At 44.7% G+C, this 20215-nt stretch overlaps 1 protein-coding gene across 1 annotated transcript in view; it reads right to left on the bottom strand.

Annotated features, from left to right (window-relative positions):
- The window catches only part of LOC132581737 (F-box and WD repeat domain containing protein 10B-like), a 159599-nt gene extending 143432 nt beyond the window's left edge, over positions 1 to 16167 (bottom strand). Inside the window, exons 1-4 of the mRNA XM_060253132.1 lie at positions 15550 to 16167; positions 13182 to 13313; positions 5408 to 5602; positions 5195 to 5322 (exon numbers count right to left, since the gene is read on the bottom strand). Of these exons, the coding sequence (XP_060109115.1) occupies positions 5195 to 5322; positions 5408 to 5602; positions 13182 to 13313; positions 15550 to 16093 (999 nt within the window). The 5' untranslated portion in view covers positions 16094 to 16167. The remainder of the gene's footprint in view (positions 1 to 5194; positions 5323 to 5407; positions 5603 to 13181; positions 13314 to 15549) is intronic.
- Positions 16168 to 20215: the final 4048 nt, after the last annotated feature.

The raw sequence follows: 20215 nt of genomic DNA, 5'->3' as shown, positions 1-20215 counted from the left end.
GGTTTTATTTGGCCAGCCACGGCCCCTCACGCCGCTCCGGTGCTGTTCCGGAAGAAGGACAGCGGGCTTTGGCTTTGCACGGATTTTTGAGGGATTAATGGGATTTCCACCTTGAATGCCTACCCCATACCTCTGATCAAAGATCTGTTAAGCACAGTATCAAAGGGGAAGATTTTTACCAAGCTAGACTTGTGAGACGCATACTTCCGGGTGCGCATAAAGGAGGGAGATGAATGGAAAACAGCTTTCAATACGCCCATGGGCCAATTTGAATATTTGGTCATGCCATTTGGATTACAAGGGGCCCCTGGGGTCTTTATGAACTTTATAAATGAAGTTTTACAAAAATACTTGTAGAAAGGGGTCATAGTGTACCTGGATTATATAATTATTTATTCCAAGGATTTACAATTGCATGTGAAATTAGTGCAGGAAGTGTTAAGCACCCTATATGAACACCAAGTGTATGCCAAGTTGTCAAAGTGTGAATTCCACAAAACGGAGCTTGACTTTTTAGGGTATCGAGTGTCCAGGAAAGGGTTAGCAATGGACCCTGCCAAAATCCAAGCAGTATTAGATTGGGAACCCCAAGGACACGTAGACAGCTCCAATTTTCCTCAGTTTCGCAAATTGTTAGCGTAATTTCATACAAGGATTTGCACAAACAATGTTACCCCCTGACTGACCTTCTAAAAACTAAAGGAAAAGAGGCCGAAGCCAAAAGACCAGGGGCTAAATCGGAATGGACAGCCAAATGCCAAGAAGCTTTTAATAAACTAAAGAGACTGTTCACTAGTGAACCTATCCTCATTCACCCAAATGAGTTAAAACCCTTCATGGTTCAATGCGACACTTCTGATGTCGCTGTGGGAGCGATCCTGATGCAACCCGATGAGGAGGGGGGGTTGAAGCCCAGTGCATATATCTCTAAAAAGTTTTCCCAGGAACAATGGAATTGGTCTGTTTGGGATAAAGAGGTGTTGCGCTGAAAACCTGGAAGTCGTGGTTAGAAGGGGCGAGAGTGCCGTTTGAAATTTGGACAGACCATAAAAATTTAGAAGTGCTCACGTGGCGGAGGAATTTGACCGAAAAGCAGATTCACTGGGCGGGCTTCTTCGCCAAGTTTGATTTTACCCTGAAACACATCTTGGGTTCTAAAAACTTTTTAGCAGATGCATTGTCTCAACTTCCCCAACATAATAGTCAAAGGGAAGAAGTTATTGACTCTATTATCTTGCCAAGTCACTTGGGAGGGGCTGTGACTACCCGTTCCAAAGCAAAACGAGAAAACCTCAAAGAGAAATGGGGGAGAGAGAGACTGATTGCAGAAGTAGAAAAAGAAGGTGACCAGAAACCTGATGGAGTTACTAAGGGAGAAGGAGGATTCTGGTACAGAGAGGGGAAGCTCTATGTACCCGAGAGCCTTAGGAAAGAAGTGCTACAATTTTGCCATAATAGTAAACTGTCTGGACATTTTGGGTATGTGAAAACTTTGCATTTAGTGAATTGGCAGTTTTGGTGGCCATCCATGAAAAAGGACATCTCCAATTATGTGGTGTCTTGCCCAGTATGCTTAATGGCCAAGAAAAGGGGGGGAGGACCCCTGGGGTTATTGCAGCCTCTGGAAACCGCTACCAGACCATGGGCAGTGGTATCGATGGATTTCATAGTAGAACTCCCGATGTCCAAAGGGAAAACAGTAATTTTGGTGGTAGTGGACACATTTTCGAAACAGGCACATTGTCAGACTTGGAACTTCAAAGTAAACGGACCATCATTTGTATCAAAGTAAATCCATTTATTTGAGAACTTGTGGTCTGGGGTAGAAGCAAGTTGAAATTGATACAGTTGACAGTGAAGCATACTATTTTAACCTCTAACATCAAAGCTAAACAATAAACTCATTCTCACACATTTGGGAGGCAATTGCCGGTTCCCATACCTTCTTATCTCTTTCCCAAGGATGAAACCCTGCTGGTCACCTTGGGGCATGCTATATTCAAAGGCTTGCTACATTTGTTAGTACTATGCAAAGAATTTCCTAGGGAGTTAGTAGCCGTTACTAAAAGCGTTTGAAATGCAGTCTTCTGTTCCCAGGTCCTTGCCTCAAGATGGAGTCAGTTAGGGCAAGGGCCTGGAAAGTCAGCACCGCCCTAACAGCTAAGTTACAATGTCTGACACGCATTTCATTCCATGCGCCCAACTCCCTACCGCAAAGAGACTGGCCCACTTGTTTTTCCAACATGTGGTTAAACTGCATGCATTCCCAGATAAGGTCATTAGTGACAGAGGGCCTCAGTTCATTGCCAACTTTTGGTGGGAGTTCTGCAAATTGACTGGAATGGAGCAAGGTCTGAGCTCAGCGTATCACCCTCAAACTGACGGACAGACGGACAGGGTGAATGCGCTTCTAGAACAGTATTTACGGTGTTTTGTAAATTACCAGCAATCAAACTGTGTGGAACTCTTACCTTTTGCAGAATATGGATATAATAACAGTGTGCATAGCTTCACCAAAACCTCTCCTTTTTTGGTGGTGAATGGGTATGAGGGGAAACCTTTCCAGTTATTACCGGGTGGAACTAATCCAGAGTTGCCTTCCTCTTTTGAACATTGGTGAGGGAATTTAGGAAAGACATGGAAGGTAATACAAGAGAATCTGGAAGCAGCTAAAGACACTTATAAAAGACATTATGACAAAAATCATGCTCCTTTAAAGTAGGAGAGACGGTCTTTTTGTCTACCAAAAACTTACCCTTGCTTCAACCTTCCAAGAAACTAGCATATAAATTTCTTGGTCCATTCAAAATAAAAAGAATAATCAACAAGGTGACAGTGGAATTGGAATTACCTAAAATGTTTAATAAAATACATCCTGTTTTTCATTGCAGTCTACTCAGTTGAGATCCTGGAGCTACATCTTGGCACCCTCGACCACAAGCTCCACAACCTATCCAGATTGTGGGTCAGAGTCACCATGAAGTTAAAGAAATCTAAGATGCTAAGCTAAAACGGGGAGTGTTGTATTTTTTAATTCGATGGAAGCATTTTTCCCCGAGCCACAACGAGTGGGTGGAAAGTTCGAATGTGCAGGCGAAAGACTTGATTAAAAAGTTTTACAAGTTGCACCCCTCAAACCCCGAGCAAGATCTTAGAGGGGGCAGTATGTCAAGCATGATATTTCTGATTATTGAATCAATATGTATTCTGTGCTCATCTCTCCCCCCCTCTTTTCATCTTTCCCCCTTTTTCTGAATAAAGACTCCTCTTCAACGTTCCCCCCCACCTGGTAACTCTCAAGGATGCAGGATATGCAAGTATTCTTACCATTGTAAAGCAAAATGCCTCTCCCCCGAGTTCCCATACATATCAGTAAGCCAGGAATGTGTGGGAACCAGGAGATGTTGTAGTACCCAAATGAATAGTTGATCGTATGCTTTGAACCCTCTATGCAATTCACATCTGTATGTTATGCTTTTGAAGTTATCTGAAACTTTGTCTTTGAAGTAGCCTTTAAAATGCTATGCTATGCAACATTCTGTATCACTTCCAAGGTTTCGTTCCTTGGAGCAAGTGTTGGATTATCAATAAAATGAGTCTTTGAATTAAACAATAGCTCGATTATTTGAAATACCGATGCTTGACACCTACATGTATTCATGTACATATATTCACAACTGTACTAACTCATGTATTAAAAAGGTGCACCGAGTCATTACTAACCCAGGGGATGACTTCACATCATGACGTTTTCTTGGCAGACTTTTTATGGGGTGGTTTGCTATTGCCTTCCCCAGTCATCTACAATTTACCCCCAGCAAGCTGGGTACTCATTTTACTGACCTCGGAAGGATGGAAGGCTTAGTCAACCTTGAGTCGGCTACTTGAACGCAGCTTCCACTGGGATCAGAATCAAACTCATGTCATGAGCAGAGCTTGGACTGCAGTACCGCAGCTTACCACTCTATGCCACAGGGCTCCAATGCCAGTATTCACTAACCCTCATATATATTCATTATTCTTTTAAGGTTTATGTAGAATAGTATTGGTAACAAAGGTCAGCCACTGTGGGAAGCAAGGGCTTAATCTAGTCTTCCTGGTAATGGAAGATAGATAGGCAACAAAAGATGTCTGCAAGTTGGAATGTGACCTTGGAGAAGAGTAACACTGGAGTCTGGGAACTAATTCAAAGACTTTTGAGTGGTAGAAGTTTAGGCAGGAGAAATATGAATCAACAAAGTGATGTGGAGGCTAAACATGTGGCTCATGAGTCAACAGTGTGATGCGGTGTCTAAAAAGGCAGATACAGTTTTGGGCTGTATTAACAGTATAGTGTCCAGATCACATGAAGTGATGGTATTGCTTTCCTCTGCTCTGGTAAGACTTCACCTGTAATATTGTGTTCAGTTTTGGGCACCACATTTTAAGAAGGCTATAGACAAGCTGCAACAGGTCCAAAGGAGGGTGACAAAGACAGTGAGGGGTCTGGAGACCAAATCCTATGAAGAAAGTTTGAAGGAGCTGGGTATGTTTAGCCTGGAGAGGAAGTGGTTGAGCGGTGACATGTTCACCATCTTCAAGTACTTGAAGGGCTGTCATATAGAGGATGGTGTGGAATTGTTTTTTGTGGCCCCAGAAGGTAGGACCAGAACTAAGGAATTGAAACTAAATCAGAAGAGTTTCCAGCTCAACATTAGGAAGAACTTACTGACAATGGTTCCTCAGTGGAACAGGCTTCCTCAAGAGGTGGTGGGCTCTCTTTCCTTGGAGGTCCCTGACATACATTACAACTGGTACATGACAAATGTTTATGCTTCTGTACTTTTTGGCTTCTGCATGGGAGGACAGGATCATTCTAAATGACTGCTAGGATCTTGGGTTATACCAATTTGTACCACCTGAAGCTTCTAACAAAATAGCAAAAAAGCAATCGTGGTATCAAGGACACTTTGTGAAAAAGTGCAATTCCACAAAACTTCTCATGTTGCCTTGAAAGTTATGGAAGTTTGGGGAGTCACTTGTAAGTTGTTAGTTTCATGCATATACAATTGGCATTAAATACCTTGTGATACATTGCTCATAAATTCATATAAATATCACACACATTTATCCCAACTGGCAAACATGGGGTAGGAGGAGTTTCCCCACCTGCTGTATAGTAACTAGGAAAAAGGAGGAAAGGCCAGCACAGTACCTGAAAGAAGATAATCTCAGTTCGGAGAGCACGATGGACTGTAATGTCCTTCCTAATCTCTTTGACCAGGAAGGCCCAGTGTGGACTCACATAGGAACACTGGGTAAGTGACCTTGGGTCCAACATTCCTTGACAATCACAAGGAAAAACTAGTTAATCCATTGCAACAAAGGGGAAGCACTGGAGAACTGTGGGAGGGAAAGAGATCCTTACTTAAAATGTGCTTGGACAGCTGGATAGGCAGGCAGCGAATGAAGTCTATGCATATGATAACTTTTTGGGAAGAAGGAGGCCAATTATTAACATCTGATGAGACCAACCAGTGGCTGATTTTATCCTCACTCTCAGGCGTATCTCCAAATGATAGATTGAAGTTGTTTGACCAAACCCTTTTCACACGTGGACAGCCTATGGTAGAGAGAAGAAAGTCAGTAGATCATTAAGAGATGGCTATATGAAGTGCTGAGCATCCATTCCCAAGTGGGAAGCAGCAGCCCCACAAGAATCTAGATTGCAGGAAAGGGTTTGTTTTGATTAGTCTTTCCTCTACCTTGTAGCTTGCACATCCCTTCATAAGCTTGTCAGAAGGTATGAGTTTCAGTTGTGTACTATCTAAAGCTCTGTGAGCACCCAACAAAAGAGCTTTTATCCCACTATCTCACCACATGTTTCTTTTTTCCCCCCTCTGCCATTACAATGACCACAACATGTTTAACAAAAGCAAAAAGTGTGGTAACCATGCTGGACATGGACCAAGGATAGTCTTAGCCATGAACTCACCAGGTAGCATTAGCCAAGGAATGATGGGTGGCATACCAAACCTATTTGGTGCCTGGGACAGATAATTTTTAAACCCGCCTCTATTAGTCTTTGCTGTTATGTCACAGCTGATTTATTTTATTTATTTTCATTTATTAGTGTGATTTCTATCCCACCTTTTCTGCCAAAGTGGGCTCAGGGTGGGTTACTTATGGCGACCCTATAGGGTTTTCAAGGCAAGAGAAATTTGGAGGTGGTTTGGCATTGCTTGCCTCCTCATTGGTCCTGCTTAGCTTCTGAGATCTGATGAGATCAGACTAGGCTGGGGCTATTCAGGTCAGGACACTTTTTCTAAATGACATAATTATTTTAAGCAATAATAATGAAATAAAACAAATAATAATAATGGCCAGAAAATAGATTCTGATGGTGTCTGGGCCCCAACTGGAGTCCAGACTTGTCTCACGCCAGCTGCTTCAGAAAGGTAGGGCTAGGGGGCACCATGGAGTTCCATGCAAAGGCAGAAAGGCAGGTGGATGAAGGCGAACCAGCTGGATTGCCCCCGCCCAGGCTCAGCCCCACTTGGGAAGACCTCTGCCTGACCCCCGTCCAACCAAGGACCAGCTCTCAGATTTCACCTGCAGAGAGGGTCAGTGGAGTGGGGAGGGGGAAGGGCCAGGAGGTAGAAATTCAGGAGGAGAAGAAAGCAGTGGCAGGGAGGAGGAGACCAGAGAAGACAGGAAGAGACCTAGGGTTACAACTGGAACTCAAGAGAGATGAAGAGAGGACAGGAGTCCCTCATAGCTCAGAAGTTCTTCCCCTCTGACTGGTGTGGCAAGCGTGGGACACAGGGTCAAGTGTAACCCTACCCCCACCTCACCGCCGACTGCTGGCCCACCTGAAGGCCTCCTCCAGCTCTGGACTGAACTTCCTCCCCCGACAGCCTGACTTGATCCTCGTGGATGGACTGGTGGGTAGCCGTGTTGGTCTGAAGCAGCAGAACAAAGTTTGGTCTTAAAGGTGTCAGGACCCAAACTTTGGTTGTATAATCACACACATTAAATAATGTGCTTTCAATCCACTTTCAATGCATTTTCCAACTGAATTTTGCCAATTCACACAGTAAAATCCAGTTGGAAAGTGGACTGAAAGTGCATTATTTCATGTGTGTGATTACAGCCTTTGTTTCAAAGGCCAAAAAATAAACACAGACAGTGAAAAGAGTTCTTTTATTTAGCTTTTTATATATAATCACGCCAGTAAAAAGATTCAAATTCAACAAGCTATTCCATCATGAGAGCCAGCATGGTATAGTTGTTAAAATGACTAGGATCTGGGAATTTCAGGTTCAAATTCCACTCATGTCATGGAAGTTTTCTCGGTGATCTTGGGCCAGTCACATTTCTCTCAGCCTAGCCCTGATCTGGATAGCCCCAGGATAACCTGATCTTGTCAGATCTCAGAAGTTACGTAGGGCCAGCATGGAAGCAGGCAATGGCAAACCACCTCCAAATGTCTCTTGCCTTAAAAACCTGACAGGGTCAGCATAAGCCAGCTGTGACTTGATGACCAAAAAGAATCCATCACACCATTCATGTTCTGAGCAGGAACCTGGAAGGGCTCTCCATTTATACTAATTTTTATTAACTAACACTAGTCAACACTAGTCAAAATAGTGATCACAAGCATCACTAGAGTGAATGTTAAGAAACCCACTATCCCACAAAGAAGGTGTCCGCATCCTCAATTGCTTCCAAAGGCCTAAAATCACACCAGAGAATGTCTGCAATAGAAACTGAAGAGGGGGCATTTTTGCAAGCCTGGCAGAACCAATAGAAAGTACAGAATACCCAGCAGTACCAGTGCAATCACAGAGTGTTCAGCAAACCTAGTGCCATTGTGAATGCCAGCTGATGTCAAGCAGTTTCACAGTCCAAGCAAGGGGGGTTTGGAAGCCCAGCAGAGCAAGTGCAATGTACAATGCCCAGGAAATCCAGTGCTTTCTGTTCATAATACTAACAAAGGCTTGCTACTATACCGTTATTAAATACATTCTGTCACTGAGCAAGATCTTGAGACCAAGAAGTGAAATGGGGGGGGGGGGCACAGAAAAATCAGGTGAAGGGAGACAAACATGAATGAGAAACATGTGGAAAAGAGGGAGAGAAATTAAGAGAAAAGGTTGTTTTATCTTGCTGCAACACCCTAACTAATGCTTTGCAAGATCTGTTCTAGCTAGATGCAAGGTAAGGGAGAGAGAAAGGTCAGACTTGGGGAAAAATGACCTGTAGCCTGGCAGTTACTGTAGCAGCTATCAATGTGTTGGCTTGGTTGTGCAATTTGTTAAGCAAGATTGCTTCAGTCTTGGAGAAAGGGAAGACTAGGCAGTCCTAGGCTGTGGTCTGATGTGATCTGATCTGGCTGCACTGCTATTTGCAATAGTTTAAATAGTTGTGGGAAGTTTTGATCAGACATTCTATCTGGCTTCACCATGCATTCACCCTATTGTCAGATTGTTGTGGCATCTTTTTTTCCTTTCAGCCATGTGCATAAGCATGTATCTGAAGCTCCAGCTCCTTTTGACAGCTCCAAAATCCTGCTGCCAAGTATTCCAGCCCCTCTCAGCCTCTTTCCCTTTGCCTCTTTTTGGAATACAGGGGGTGGGTAGGTTGCAGATTCACATGAGAGTAGTCCCATTGACATCTGTACATTCACCCTTGTTTCCATCATGGAATTCTCTCAAACAGAAACTCAGATACAGAAACATGAGAGAGGAGTTTGGGGGGATTTGTTGCTCAAAAACAGCTCCCCCAGGGACTTCCAATCCAGAATGACTACTTGGCCCTGGTGATTGACAATGCCTGGGGTGATTATGCATAGACATCCATAAGCATCAGATTTTATCCAGCAGCTCTTTACTCTGCATCCAACTCGTCATATGACAGGGTGAGTACAACTGCGAAATGGGCACCAGATGTGGCTGTGTGACCAAGCCCATTTTATCTGCAAAGGAACAGTAACTATATTGGGCCAAATTACCCATCTACCTTAAAATGCTTCTTGGATTATAATTGTCATAATAAAACCTTACTCCTATCCAATACTCCCTCTAAGCTGTGGAGTCTTGTGAACAAAAATTCTACTTCATGAGCTACTGGCATTAAAGCTGTGAGTTACTGCATAAATTAGTTTGCTCTGGGGCCATTTTCCCTGAGCTAAGACAAAAGGCTGGAAAAGGCCCTCCAGTTAGCCACAGCAGCTGAAGATGCAAGAAAAGAAAAAGACCGCCGCCCTGATACCAGCGCTCACCAGCTTCTGCCTCCCGCAGTGTTGGAGGACTCTGACAGGGATGACACTCTCAATCTACATCAGGTGAGCCAGTAAAGGCCAAAGCCACATGCATCGGAACCAGCAAACCCCAAGACCTGCGGGGAACCATATGAGTGCCACTCCTGCAAATTCCAGGACGTCATCTGTCACCAGTGTGAAAGACCGGACACCTGGTGAGGGTTTGCCATTCCAAGTCGACCCGCCTGGTTGCTGGAGGGGGGGGGGAACGAGGTGACAATATGGCCAACGCCATGAGGTCACCATCACTGAGGAACTACACTCCCTTACAGCAATGACCAGCCAGGTATGTCAACTTTCCATACCCTTCCCAGAAAAACTAAAAACCACCTTCCTCATAGAGGGCGCTCCATGCGAAATGGAAATAAACTCAGGGGCCACCTTTACAGTCATCTCAGCCTGAACCCTTAGACAGCTATGCTCAGGGTGGGGGGACCACCACTATACCCATTCCTGGTCGTCATGTGGGACTTCCAGAAACAGGAAGTCGCCATACTAGGGGGTTGGGTTTTTCTGGATTAATTACAGACAGTTCTCAGGAACTCTACCCTTACTAGTGGTAGATGGAGTTCTTTGCAGTTTGCTAGGCTGGGCCTGGTTTGAGCCCCTAGGAATCAAGGTGATGGGAATTCACCAGGCCCCTGCATGCATGGGCTTTCAGCAAATATGTGGGGAATTTCCAACTGTGTTCGGCAGGACCCTAGGAACCTATACGGATCCCCCAGTAGCGCTGTAGCTAAGCCCGAACGTACAGCCCATATGGCTGAAGGCATGGCACGTCCCATTTGCCCTTAAACCCAAGATAGATGAGGAGTTAGATTGCCTCATAGAGTAGGGTGTCCTAGAGCCAGTGGGAAACACCTATTGTCACCCCGGTTAAGTCTGATGGCCACATCTGCATCTGCGGGGACTACAAATGTACCATAAACAAGGCACTCCAAGACCATGCCTACCCAGTTCTGGTGGTCAGCCATGTGTTAGCATCACTGGCGGGGCCCAAATTCTTTGGCAAGTTGGACTTGACCCAGGCATACCAACAGCTTCTGGTGGATGCGGCAATGGCAGAAGCACAAATGATCGTTACACACAGGGGCACTTTCAAAGTCAAGCACCTCCAGTTTGGGGTCAGCGTGGCCCCGGGAATTTTCCAAAACTTAATGGACACTCTCTTAAAAGGGATCCCCGGGGTCCAGCCACTTTTTGACTGATTGCCGCAGCCATTGAGGAGTTCGCTTTTCACCTCAGAGCAGTGCTCCAGTGCTTTGACTCAGCAGGCCTGAAGCTAAAGAGGGAAAAGTGCCACCTGGGAGACCCAAAAATAGACTTTCCGGGGTACTTGGTAGACGCTGGTGGGATCCACCCTTCACAGGAGAAAGTCCGGGTCATCTGCGACGCACTGGCCCCCACAAACAAAGCGGAATTACAGGCTTTCCTTGGCCTCTTGAGCTTCTACCATGCCTTCCTCCCACACAAGGTGGCCATGGCCAACCTCTCCACAGGCTGCTGGACAAGAGGGCTCCATGGGTCTGGGGCTGCAGACAAGCTGCTGCCTTCCAAACAGTCAAAGACCTCCTCACCTCCAATGGTTTGCTGGCACATTTTGATGAGCGGTTGCCTGCCATTTTGGCCTGTGATGCCTCCCCCTATGGGGTGCGGGCAGTCCTAGCGCATGTGCTGCCGGACAGCTGCGAGGTTCTGATGGTGTACTATTCCAGAGCCCTGCAGAAACCTGAGTGCAACTACGTGCAGATCGACAAGGAGGGTCTAGCCTTTTAGTGAGAGTCAAAAAATTCCATGACTACTTCTATGGCCGACCCTTCACCATCCTGACCAACCATAAGCTCCTATTGGGTCTTTTTGCCCCAGACCGCCAAATATCCCAAATGTTGCCGCCATTGGTTTTGTAGTGGTCTGTCTTCCTTGCAGGGTAGCAATAAGCCCTTCAATACCACCCCGGAAAGGCTATGGGCCATGCAGACGCCTTAAGCCATTTGCCGCAGCCATTCGGGGACCCAGATCCGGCACCAGCCCACCAGATCATGCTTATAGAGTTCCTTCCAGACTCTCTGGTGCATGCCAAGGACATTGCCAAGTTCTCCACCAAGGACAAGACCCTCTCCCGAGTTCTGGAATGGGTGTGGAGGGGGTGGCCCACTAGCTGGGTGGGCCCGGATTTTACAGCATATGTGTCCCGCTGGGATGAATTCTTGGTGCATAAGGGGTGTTTGTTGTGGGGGAGTAAGGTGGTGGTGTCCCTGTCGTTGTGGCAGCAAGTCCTAAGCGCGCTGTACAAAACCCACCTGGGGATCATGCAAATTAAGACCCTCGCCCGCAGTTACGTTTGGTGGCCCAAGATCGATGACACGATTGAGTCCTGGGTCACTTATTGCCAAGCCTGCCAGGAAACCCCACGCCACCTTGCACACCAGCCCAACAGTGGGAGTCCTCGCACAACCCCTGGTCCCACCAACATTTGGATTTTGCAGGCCCTTCCAGGGACAGACTTTCTTCCTCATTGTGGACTCCTACTCGAAGTGGCTCGAGGTAATCCATGTGGTGTCCACCTCATCCCAGGCCACCATTGGTGCACTCTGCAGGGTCTTTGCAACTCATTGCCTGCCCGACACGCTCGTTTCCGACAGTGGAATTGCTTTCACGTCAGGTGAGTTTCAAGATTTTTTCACCAGAAACTTGATCAGGCACATTAGGTCAGCCCCCTTCCACCCAGCCACCAATGGCCAAGTCAAAAGGATGGTGCAGTCGAACAAGGACTCGCTGCGCAGCATCATCTAAGGGAACTCGGAGGCCTGCCTTGCTGAGTGTCTACTGGCCCAGCACAGCCACCAGCTGCAGCCCGGCCGAGCTACTAATGGGACGGTGGCTGGCAACCCTCCTGGATCAGATGCACCCAGACCAAGCCCCAGACCTGCGTGAAATGCTGGAAGCGATCTGGGTGCCCTGCAGGTTCAACATGGGGGACTTAGTTTGTGCAAAGAACTTTGTGGGTGGCCTGGCATGACTCTGGGCCCGGGTTACACGTGTATTAGGGTCAGTAATGTACGAGGTCACCACAGAAGGCGGGTTCACCATTTGACGGCACATCGACCAGGTACGGCCATGGGAAGCCTCCGAGGACGAGACCAAGGAGGACAGCCCCAGTGACCTGTCAGCCGTACTGCCTTCCTCACTGACTGAGGTTGCTGAAGCAGAGGCCCGAGTACCTGTTCTCCTGACTGGGCCGGAAACCGCTAGGGACGCTGAACCTCCTACTGAAACTACAGCATTGTCGGCTCCTCCGCTTGCCATGCAAGAAGTGGTGACCGCTCCTCCACCCACTCCAGCACTCAGGTGGTCTGCACAAGAGCCTCGCAAACCTGCTTATCTAAAAGACTGTTAGCTGAGGCTTGCGAACTAAGGGGGGAGGGATGTTGTATATGCAGACCAAAGGGAAGACTATTTGTGTGGGGGTTCCTGCCTGGCTCACTGGAGCCATAAGGGATGAGCTTGGGGAATTGGGAACAATGGGCAGCAGGATCCAAATACCTGCTGCCCTACACCAATCATAGGGACCTGGCTGGTTTGAATGAGCCAATACCATGCTTGCGTGGGAACCCAGAGTTGTATATAGTTGAGGCCCCGTTGGCCAGTTCTCCAGTCTTTTGAGTTCAGCCCTATACCATGCTGTATTGAATAAAGAGCTGATTATCATGACCACTTCGCCTCTTCTATGTGTCGAACCCACTATATTATAAAAGATATATGTTGCAGCCTGCTTTGGCAGAGGGCAGAGCAACAACAATTTAGACAATAACAATGATCTGACTTACTGAGTAACTATACAATGATTTAGATTAAGGAATCTGCATATTTGAAATAATACCAAATAGGCTGGTCTTCTCTGAAGAAAGAAAGCTTCCAGATGCTGAAGAACTACCCGTAGAGTGAGATGGAAGATCATTCGGATCATGGGAAACAGATTTCTCCTGCTCTTCTTCTTTGGCTTTACCCTCATCTTGCAAAAGAGATATTGCAAAGATGGGAAGAGGAAATGGTAAATGGCATAGTAACATTCTCCTCCACCATAAAATTACCATACATAGGAAGAAACTAAACAGCCTCATAGCAGGATGAAGCTGTGGCTCAGTGGTAGAGCATCTGCTTGGCAAGCCGAAGCCCTAGGTTCAATCCCCAGTATCTCCAGTTAAAAGATGTTAGTAGGTGATGTGAAAGACCTCTGCCTGAGACCCAAGACAGTTGCCACCAGTCTGAGTAGATGATACTGACTTTGATGGCCCAGGGGTCTGAATCAGTATAAGGCAGTTTCATGAGTTCATGTGTACATGTGAGCATTTCTGATCTAATGTCATGTGCGTTTGTGCTCCACAGTTGTGTCTTGTAACTTCAGTAGGTTATTGTGCTCCAATATTTACAATGCTCTAAAGCAGCTTCACCCTCAGAGGTAGGGTAGCTTATCATTCTGTGGAGAGCATTAAAGAGCATCATATTCTAGTGAAATTTATGTGTTCATGATAGTCTCATGTGTGCAGATATATAGTGTTTCACAGTCCCCTACAGTCTTCATCCTTATCCTGCCTCCACAAGTCACAAAAACTTAGTCAAACACCTGGTATGTAGGTTCATTGTATCTGACAAATGCCTCTCCAATCTTTTCTTGAAAGTTTCCTAGGAACAAGATTCCACAACCTCCCTTGGCTCCTGTTTCTACTGCTGAACTGCTCTTAATTTCCTAAATAATAAGCCTATTACTTCTTTGGTGGAAATGAAACAATACTCCAAGCACGGTAGTGCACTCTTTGGCCACACCTTGGCTGTTGTCTTATTTGTTCTCCTTCTTGTTCCAAACACACTTTTGTAAACATTGTATCTTTCTTAAACATTATTTTCCTGCAAGTGAAACACACACAGTTACTTTGATAATTTCAAAATAATTATATACTCGTTATTGCCTTTATAGTTTTGATCCTTTTCAGCTTGGTTTTTTTCTTAAATTTTGGTGCCTGGAGTTAGATCTACTTAGAACTTGACAGCAGGCTGAACAGAAAGATACTATTAAATCTCGAGGTCTGAAAATTATGCTGCTAAAAATATAACCTAATTATTTAATTCTGTTTGTCTGCACCACACAATGTAGCTGTCTTCAGGTTATGATCCACTGTGATCCCTAAACCTAAATTCCACCACCAAGTCCTTGTTATAACTGTGTGTGTTGTGACAGTTATAGCTAGTTCACATATAGCCTCATCTCTTAGCTGTACAGAAACCATAGCATAGAAGTGAACCCTGAGCTCATGCTGTCTCATCATGTGTTGAAACTTCAGGGCTGCCAGTTTGGTGAAGTGGTTAAGTGTGTGGACTCTTATCTGGGAGAACCGAGATTGATTCCCCACTCCTCCACTTGCACCTGCTAGCATGGCCTTGGGTTAGCCATAGCTCTGGCAGAGGTTGTCCTTAAAAGGGCAGCTGCTATGAGAGCCCTTTCAGCCCCACCCACCTCACAGGGTGCCTGTTGTGGGGGGAGAAGATTTAGGAGATTGTGAGGTACTCTGAGTCTCTGATTCAGAGAGAAGGGCGAGGTATAAATCTGCAATTCTTCAATTCTTCTTCATCTGTTTATGTAGCTCATCTACTCCTTTTTCATAGAGGATAGTTTATGTGAGCAAGATTTACACATGGTTATGAGTCTGAACTAATACTGAAATGAGCTATGAGCTATGAGGGAAGGTGAGTCTTTCTCTGAATCCTTGTGACCAGCAGTGTCAGTGTCACCTCAGAGATATATCTGATTGTCCTGGATCTCAAATGAGCCATATAAGGAAGGGCTTTGCTTATTACATTACAAAGATGTAAGTTATCGTGTAACCAATTCAGTAGAAGCTATTTATCAGAAAGACTTAACATCACTATTCTCTGGAGGTAACAATGTAGTACTAATGATAACAGATTTCAACAGATTTGGACAAATTACACCCCCCCCCAGGAATAAGCCTACCTGTTTAGGATTCCAAGTGACCAGTTACAAAATACCTTACTCTGTAATGAAACTTAGGAATGCCAGTGAGCCTCTAAACTTCTAACTAAAACAACTGTACACATCTTTTGACTATGATGGTTAACTGCATGCTATGAATCTGTCCCACTTTGATACCTCTAGAGATAAGAGCAGTCATAAAGGAAGCTATATTACTTCTTCCATGCCAGAAACATACCCCCACCCCTTGCATTGTTACCGATTGTCAAAGTTTTGGAGGAGATCTTCACATCTTTGGCCAAGAGGACACGGATTAGGCTGGCAGCCATAAGCAGCAACTCTGAATCACACATCTGCATCAAGAGCAGTATGTAGTTTGCTTTAGTCCAGAAACTGGCATTACAGAACCACTTCCAGAGGTCTGACATGGATTGCTTCAGTGTCTGTAGATTCAGTGCCCGATCCAAGGTGGAAGATGTTTGGAAACTGGAAGTGATGGAAGAACGGCTGTAAATGAAGTCCTTGCTGTAGATGGACTTCAAAAGGTTCCAAGTATATTTCAGCAGATCCTGATTTTTGAACCTTTTTATGATTCCCACAACAAATTGTCTCCGAGTAGCAGAGCTGGCTCTCATGAACCATTCTTGGGTAGCAAAAATCTTCCAGGACAAGATGCAAGATTTGCAGCTTTGGCAAACAGGAACCAAGTCTGTTTGCTTCTCACACCGTAGGTCAGGAGTATAGTCAAGCTTATATTCTAAGAGATCTGGTATGGTTGGCTCAATCTTCACTGGAATCTTCATTGTGCCAGCCCCTATTTTAGGAAAAAAACAACGTGAGAGACACAAAGACTCCAAGCTACTCCCTTCTACACTGTTCAGTTGTAAATTTACTTCCAGGGAACAGACCAGGATATATAACAAGGGTCAGAGTACACACTACAATCCTTCTGTTTGTAGAACTCTTTTTCAGAACTCCTAGGAAACTCCAGTAGAAACTCCTGTTTCTACTGTAATTCTCCTACAATGTGCCCAAGTACAAAACAGTAATTACCATAATGTATTGTTTCTAATAGACTAACAGAAAAATTCTAAGCCATTGATGTAGGCTTGCTCTGCAAAAATTCTATTTCTGCATCAAGATTTGAGTGAAAAGACAGGTAAAGATAAAAGATTCCTCTGCTTCAGCACAGTGTTATAACTACTTAGTAAGATTTTTTTTAATCCCTAAAAGGTAATATAGGGTTGCCAGCTTTGGCTTGAGAAATTCCTGAAGATTTTGTATTTGTAGCCTGGGGAGGGTTGAAGAGAGAAGATACCTTAGTAGTATATAATACCGCAAAGTTCATTCCCAAAGCAGATATTTTCTGCAAAGAAACTGAGTGATTTCTGTCATCTTGAGTTCAGATGGGATTCCTGGAAATCCCCAGGCCCCACCTAGAGGCTATGCATTTATCCCTCCCCACCCCCCCTTCCAGGTCTCTTTATAGTACTATATTTCTGGACACAAACTCTTGGAGAATAAACAGCCCTTGCTATCTATCTGAATCCAGCTATAATTCTGGAAGAGGTACTTATGATTGTGTATATTCCCTCAAAATGAACCATATGAAGATGCCTGGAGGTTCCTTCCAACTCTATCATTCTATGAAGTCTCATCTTGCCTTGTGTAGGGTGGCGCTTTGCACATGACTCTTCCCTCACCTTGTGTTGGGTGGTCTTGTGTGAATTGAGCCCCACCTCAATTTGGATGGCATTGTGTAAGACGAGGAGTAATGCCAGTACTAGCCTCTAGTGCAGCCTGGAGTCTTCCTGGAGTTACAATTGATCTCCAGACTACAGAAACCAATTCCCCTGAAAAATGGGTGATTTAGAGGGTGGATTCTATAAATTATGCCCCAATTAAATCCCTCCCCTCCCCAGGCTTCATCCCCGTATCTCCAGGAATTTCTCAACCTGTAGATAATAGCCCTAGCTCTCCTCTCATTAGGGTTCCCAAGCTCTACATGGTACAATGTTAAGAGGGTTGTCACAACAATGACTACAAATGAAAAAAGACAACTGTGACAATATTACTAAAAAGTAAACATACATTATTACAGCTGATCTCCAGGAGACAAGATCAGTTTACGTGGAGATAATGGCTGCTTTGGAAGATAGACTCCATGGCATTATACCTAATTGGAGTCCCTCCCCTCCCTAACTTTGCTCTTCTCTTGCTCCACCTCCAAAATTGCCAGGTATTTCCCAACCTGGAGCTGGCATTCCTAGCTCTCATATGCATGGCAGCCCTGGCTCTGAGCAGTTGCCTTCAGACATTGCCACTAGTCTATCCTTCCTCCATAGGGGCATGGGGGGTGGGAAGGGTGTGTGTGCCTCCCCCCCCCCACTTTTCTTCCCAAATGGACCCAAAACAGCTTGTAACAGTTTTTATACCATTTCAAGAAGAGGCTGAGGCTGAGGCTGAGGCTGAGGCTGTGCCAGTGTAGTTTCTGGGAGAGCTCTCTCAGCCCCACCTATGTCACAGAGTTTCTGTTGTGAGGGAGGAAGGTAAAGGAGATTGTAAGCAGCTCTGAGACTCTGAGATTCAGAATGAAGGGCAGAGTATAAATTCAATGTCGTCGTCTTCTACTGTTAGGAAATCTAAAAATCTAATTTTAACTATTTGCTTACATGGCAGCATTTCACAGATAAAAACAAGTGAGTAGATAATATAGGACTGTTCCTTTCACAACAGTGATTTCCTCTGGCACAAAAACTCTTCCATCAACATAGAAGGCTCTTTATGAGATCTATAATTTTTGTGAGCTGGTTTACGAGATGGTAACTATCTACTGTAACTATTTACTTGTAAAGCACCCATCAAATGGAATATAGCAGTTTTGTGTATTGTTTTCAGTGCTGATTGATGGTTGGTTTCAGCAACTGAATGGTGGTGGTGGTGGTAGTAGCAGCAGCAGCAACAGCAGCAAGGCTTTTCTGAGTATGAATGCACAGGAATACAGTTCCAGCTGGCTTGGCACCAGGAGGTGTGGCCTAATATGCAAATGAGTTCCTGCTGGACTTTTCCTACAAAAAAGCCCATGTGAAAAAAAGCCCAGGTGATGTCAGGGTACATGGCCTAATATACAAATGAGTCCCTGCTGGGCTTTTTCTACCAAAAAAGCCAGTAGTGGTGGTGGTGGTGGTGGTGGTAGTAGTAGTAAATTGTATATAGCCACTGGTCAATTTGATAAAGCCACAAGAAACATAAACAGATAAAACCTTAGTGGTTTAAACAGGTTAAAACAGGGGTATCAAACTCATTTGTTATGTGGGCCAGACCTGACATAAATGAGACCTTGTTGGGCCAGGTCATGTATGCCAAGTAGTGGAGATGTAAACTTTATAAAGGGCATAAACACAATTAAATATATTTTTTAAAAATCTTATAATAAAACATGTTTTAAATAGTCTCACTCTTGCAACGTTTTGTTTATTTAACAGTCTCTGATAACTGACACCTCTTGCTCGGAATTACTATATCAAAATCTGGAGACAATGTCCATGCTGTAGCAATCTTGAATATGCTGTTCAAATGTTGTTCAGCTGTGTATCTGTAAGTTGCAAACCTACTTTTGATTTGTTGACATTCATCACAGAAATCTCATGGTCAATGTTTTGAGCCTCAGGGGAAACCATGAAATGGCTGGGCATTGCAAACTTTTGTATAAAAGTTGCTTCATGTGCTGTTCAAGAACAAGTGAACGCACCATAACAAAACTATAGTCTTCCTCAGAAAAATAAATATAACTCCTATGAGGCAGTGCAAGAATAAAAGAGACAGCAGTGTATAGTGGTCAGTTTCAGCCTACTTATCTGGGAAGCCTAGGTTAAAAATCCCCAGTCTACAGAGGAAATGTGCTGGGTGAACTTGGTCTGGACACACTTTCTCAGCCTAATCCACCTCACTGGCTTCTTATTCCTCATCTAAATAATTCACATTTCTCTCCTACTGAAAAAGACTGGATCACAAAGGCATGAATACAGTGAAAAGGGGGAGGTAAACCCAGTTGCACCCATGAGAGCACTGGCATAACAAGCCAAAAAAACTCTTTCTCACCGTCTCTCTCTGTAGCAGGGGAAAAAGCTCATACCTTGAATAAAACTTTGTTGGCCTTAAAGGTGCTTTGCATTTCTCCTATGCAATCAAGGGAACTGGGCAAAGGAAGCTCTCTCTTCCCCCTTCCTCCCCAATGGAGGAGCCTCAGCCAATTGAGAAAATAGAGGCTTTGCTCTGTAGCTCCTGTGCAATTGAGCAAGCCTGGCAAAGCAAGCTGTGATACACAAGGAAGCAAAAAAAGGAGAAGGAAGCAGATGACAATGAGTTGCTTATGAGCTAGAACCTTTCTGGGTGCCTGTTCTGATCCAGCCTGTAGACCAAATATTTGATATCCCTGGGTTAAAACATATCAAACTACAGTATCTAATAAGCTGCCCCTTTTAGTACCACCTTAGACTGTGCGTGTTTTTACATTTAGTTTGATCCAGAGTTTTAGAGTCTTCAAATCACCTGCCACTGTTCCGCTTTAATTATTTTCCTTTTACATTTAAGTGTTTCAATTTGGGGGGGGGGGGGCGTCTCTGATCAGAAGACAGTTGAAATACCAGTGCTTAGTTAAATGTATACGATTGCTTGGAAATCGTGTCAACACTGCAAAAACAATACAAATTTAAATTACTAGATGAGGGAAGCAATGATATGTAAAAATTTCAAGTGCTGGCAGTTCTCATACAAATTACTGCACCTTGTGGTGGCTTTTGGAGAAGTCTTTTAAAACGCATGAAAACTTCTACAATACAAGTTTGAAACTCCTGTAGAGAAAAGACCAGATCAAAACTAGCGTGGAGAAAAATGTTGCAGAAGCAGCTCCAAAACTCATCTCA

This window comes from Heteronotia binoei, chromosome 13 (genome assembly GCF_032191835.1).
Source record: "Heteronotia binoei isolate CCM8104 ecotype False Entrance Well chromosome 13, APGP_CSIRO_Hbin_v1, whole genome shotgun sequence".
Classification (NCBI taxonomy): domain Eukaryota; kingdom Metazoa; phylum Chordata; class Lepidosauria; order Squamata; family Gekkonidae; genus Heteronotia; species Heteronotia binoei.
The sequence above is the reverse complement of the archived record's forward strand: the minus strand, read 5'-3'. Positions and strand labels throughout refer to the sequence as shown.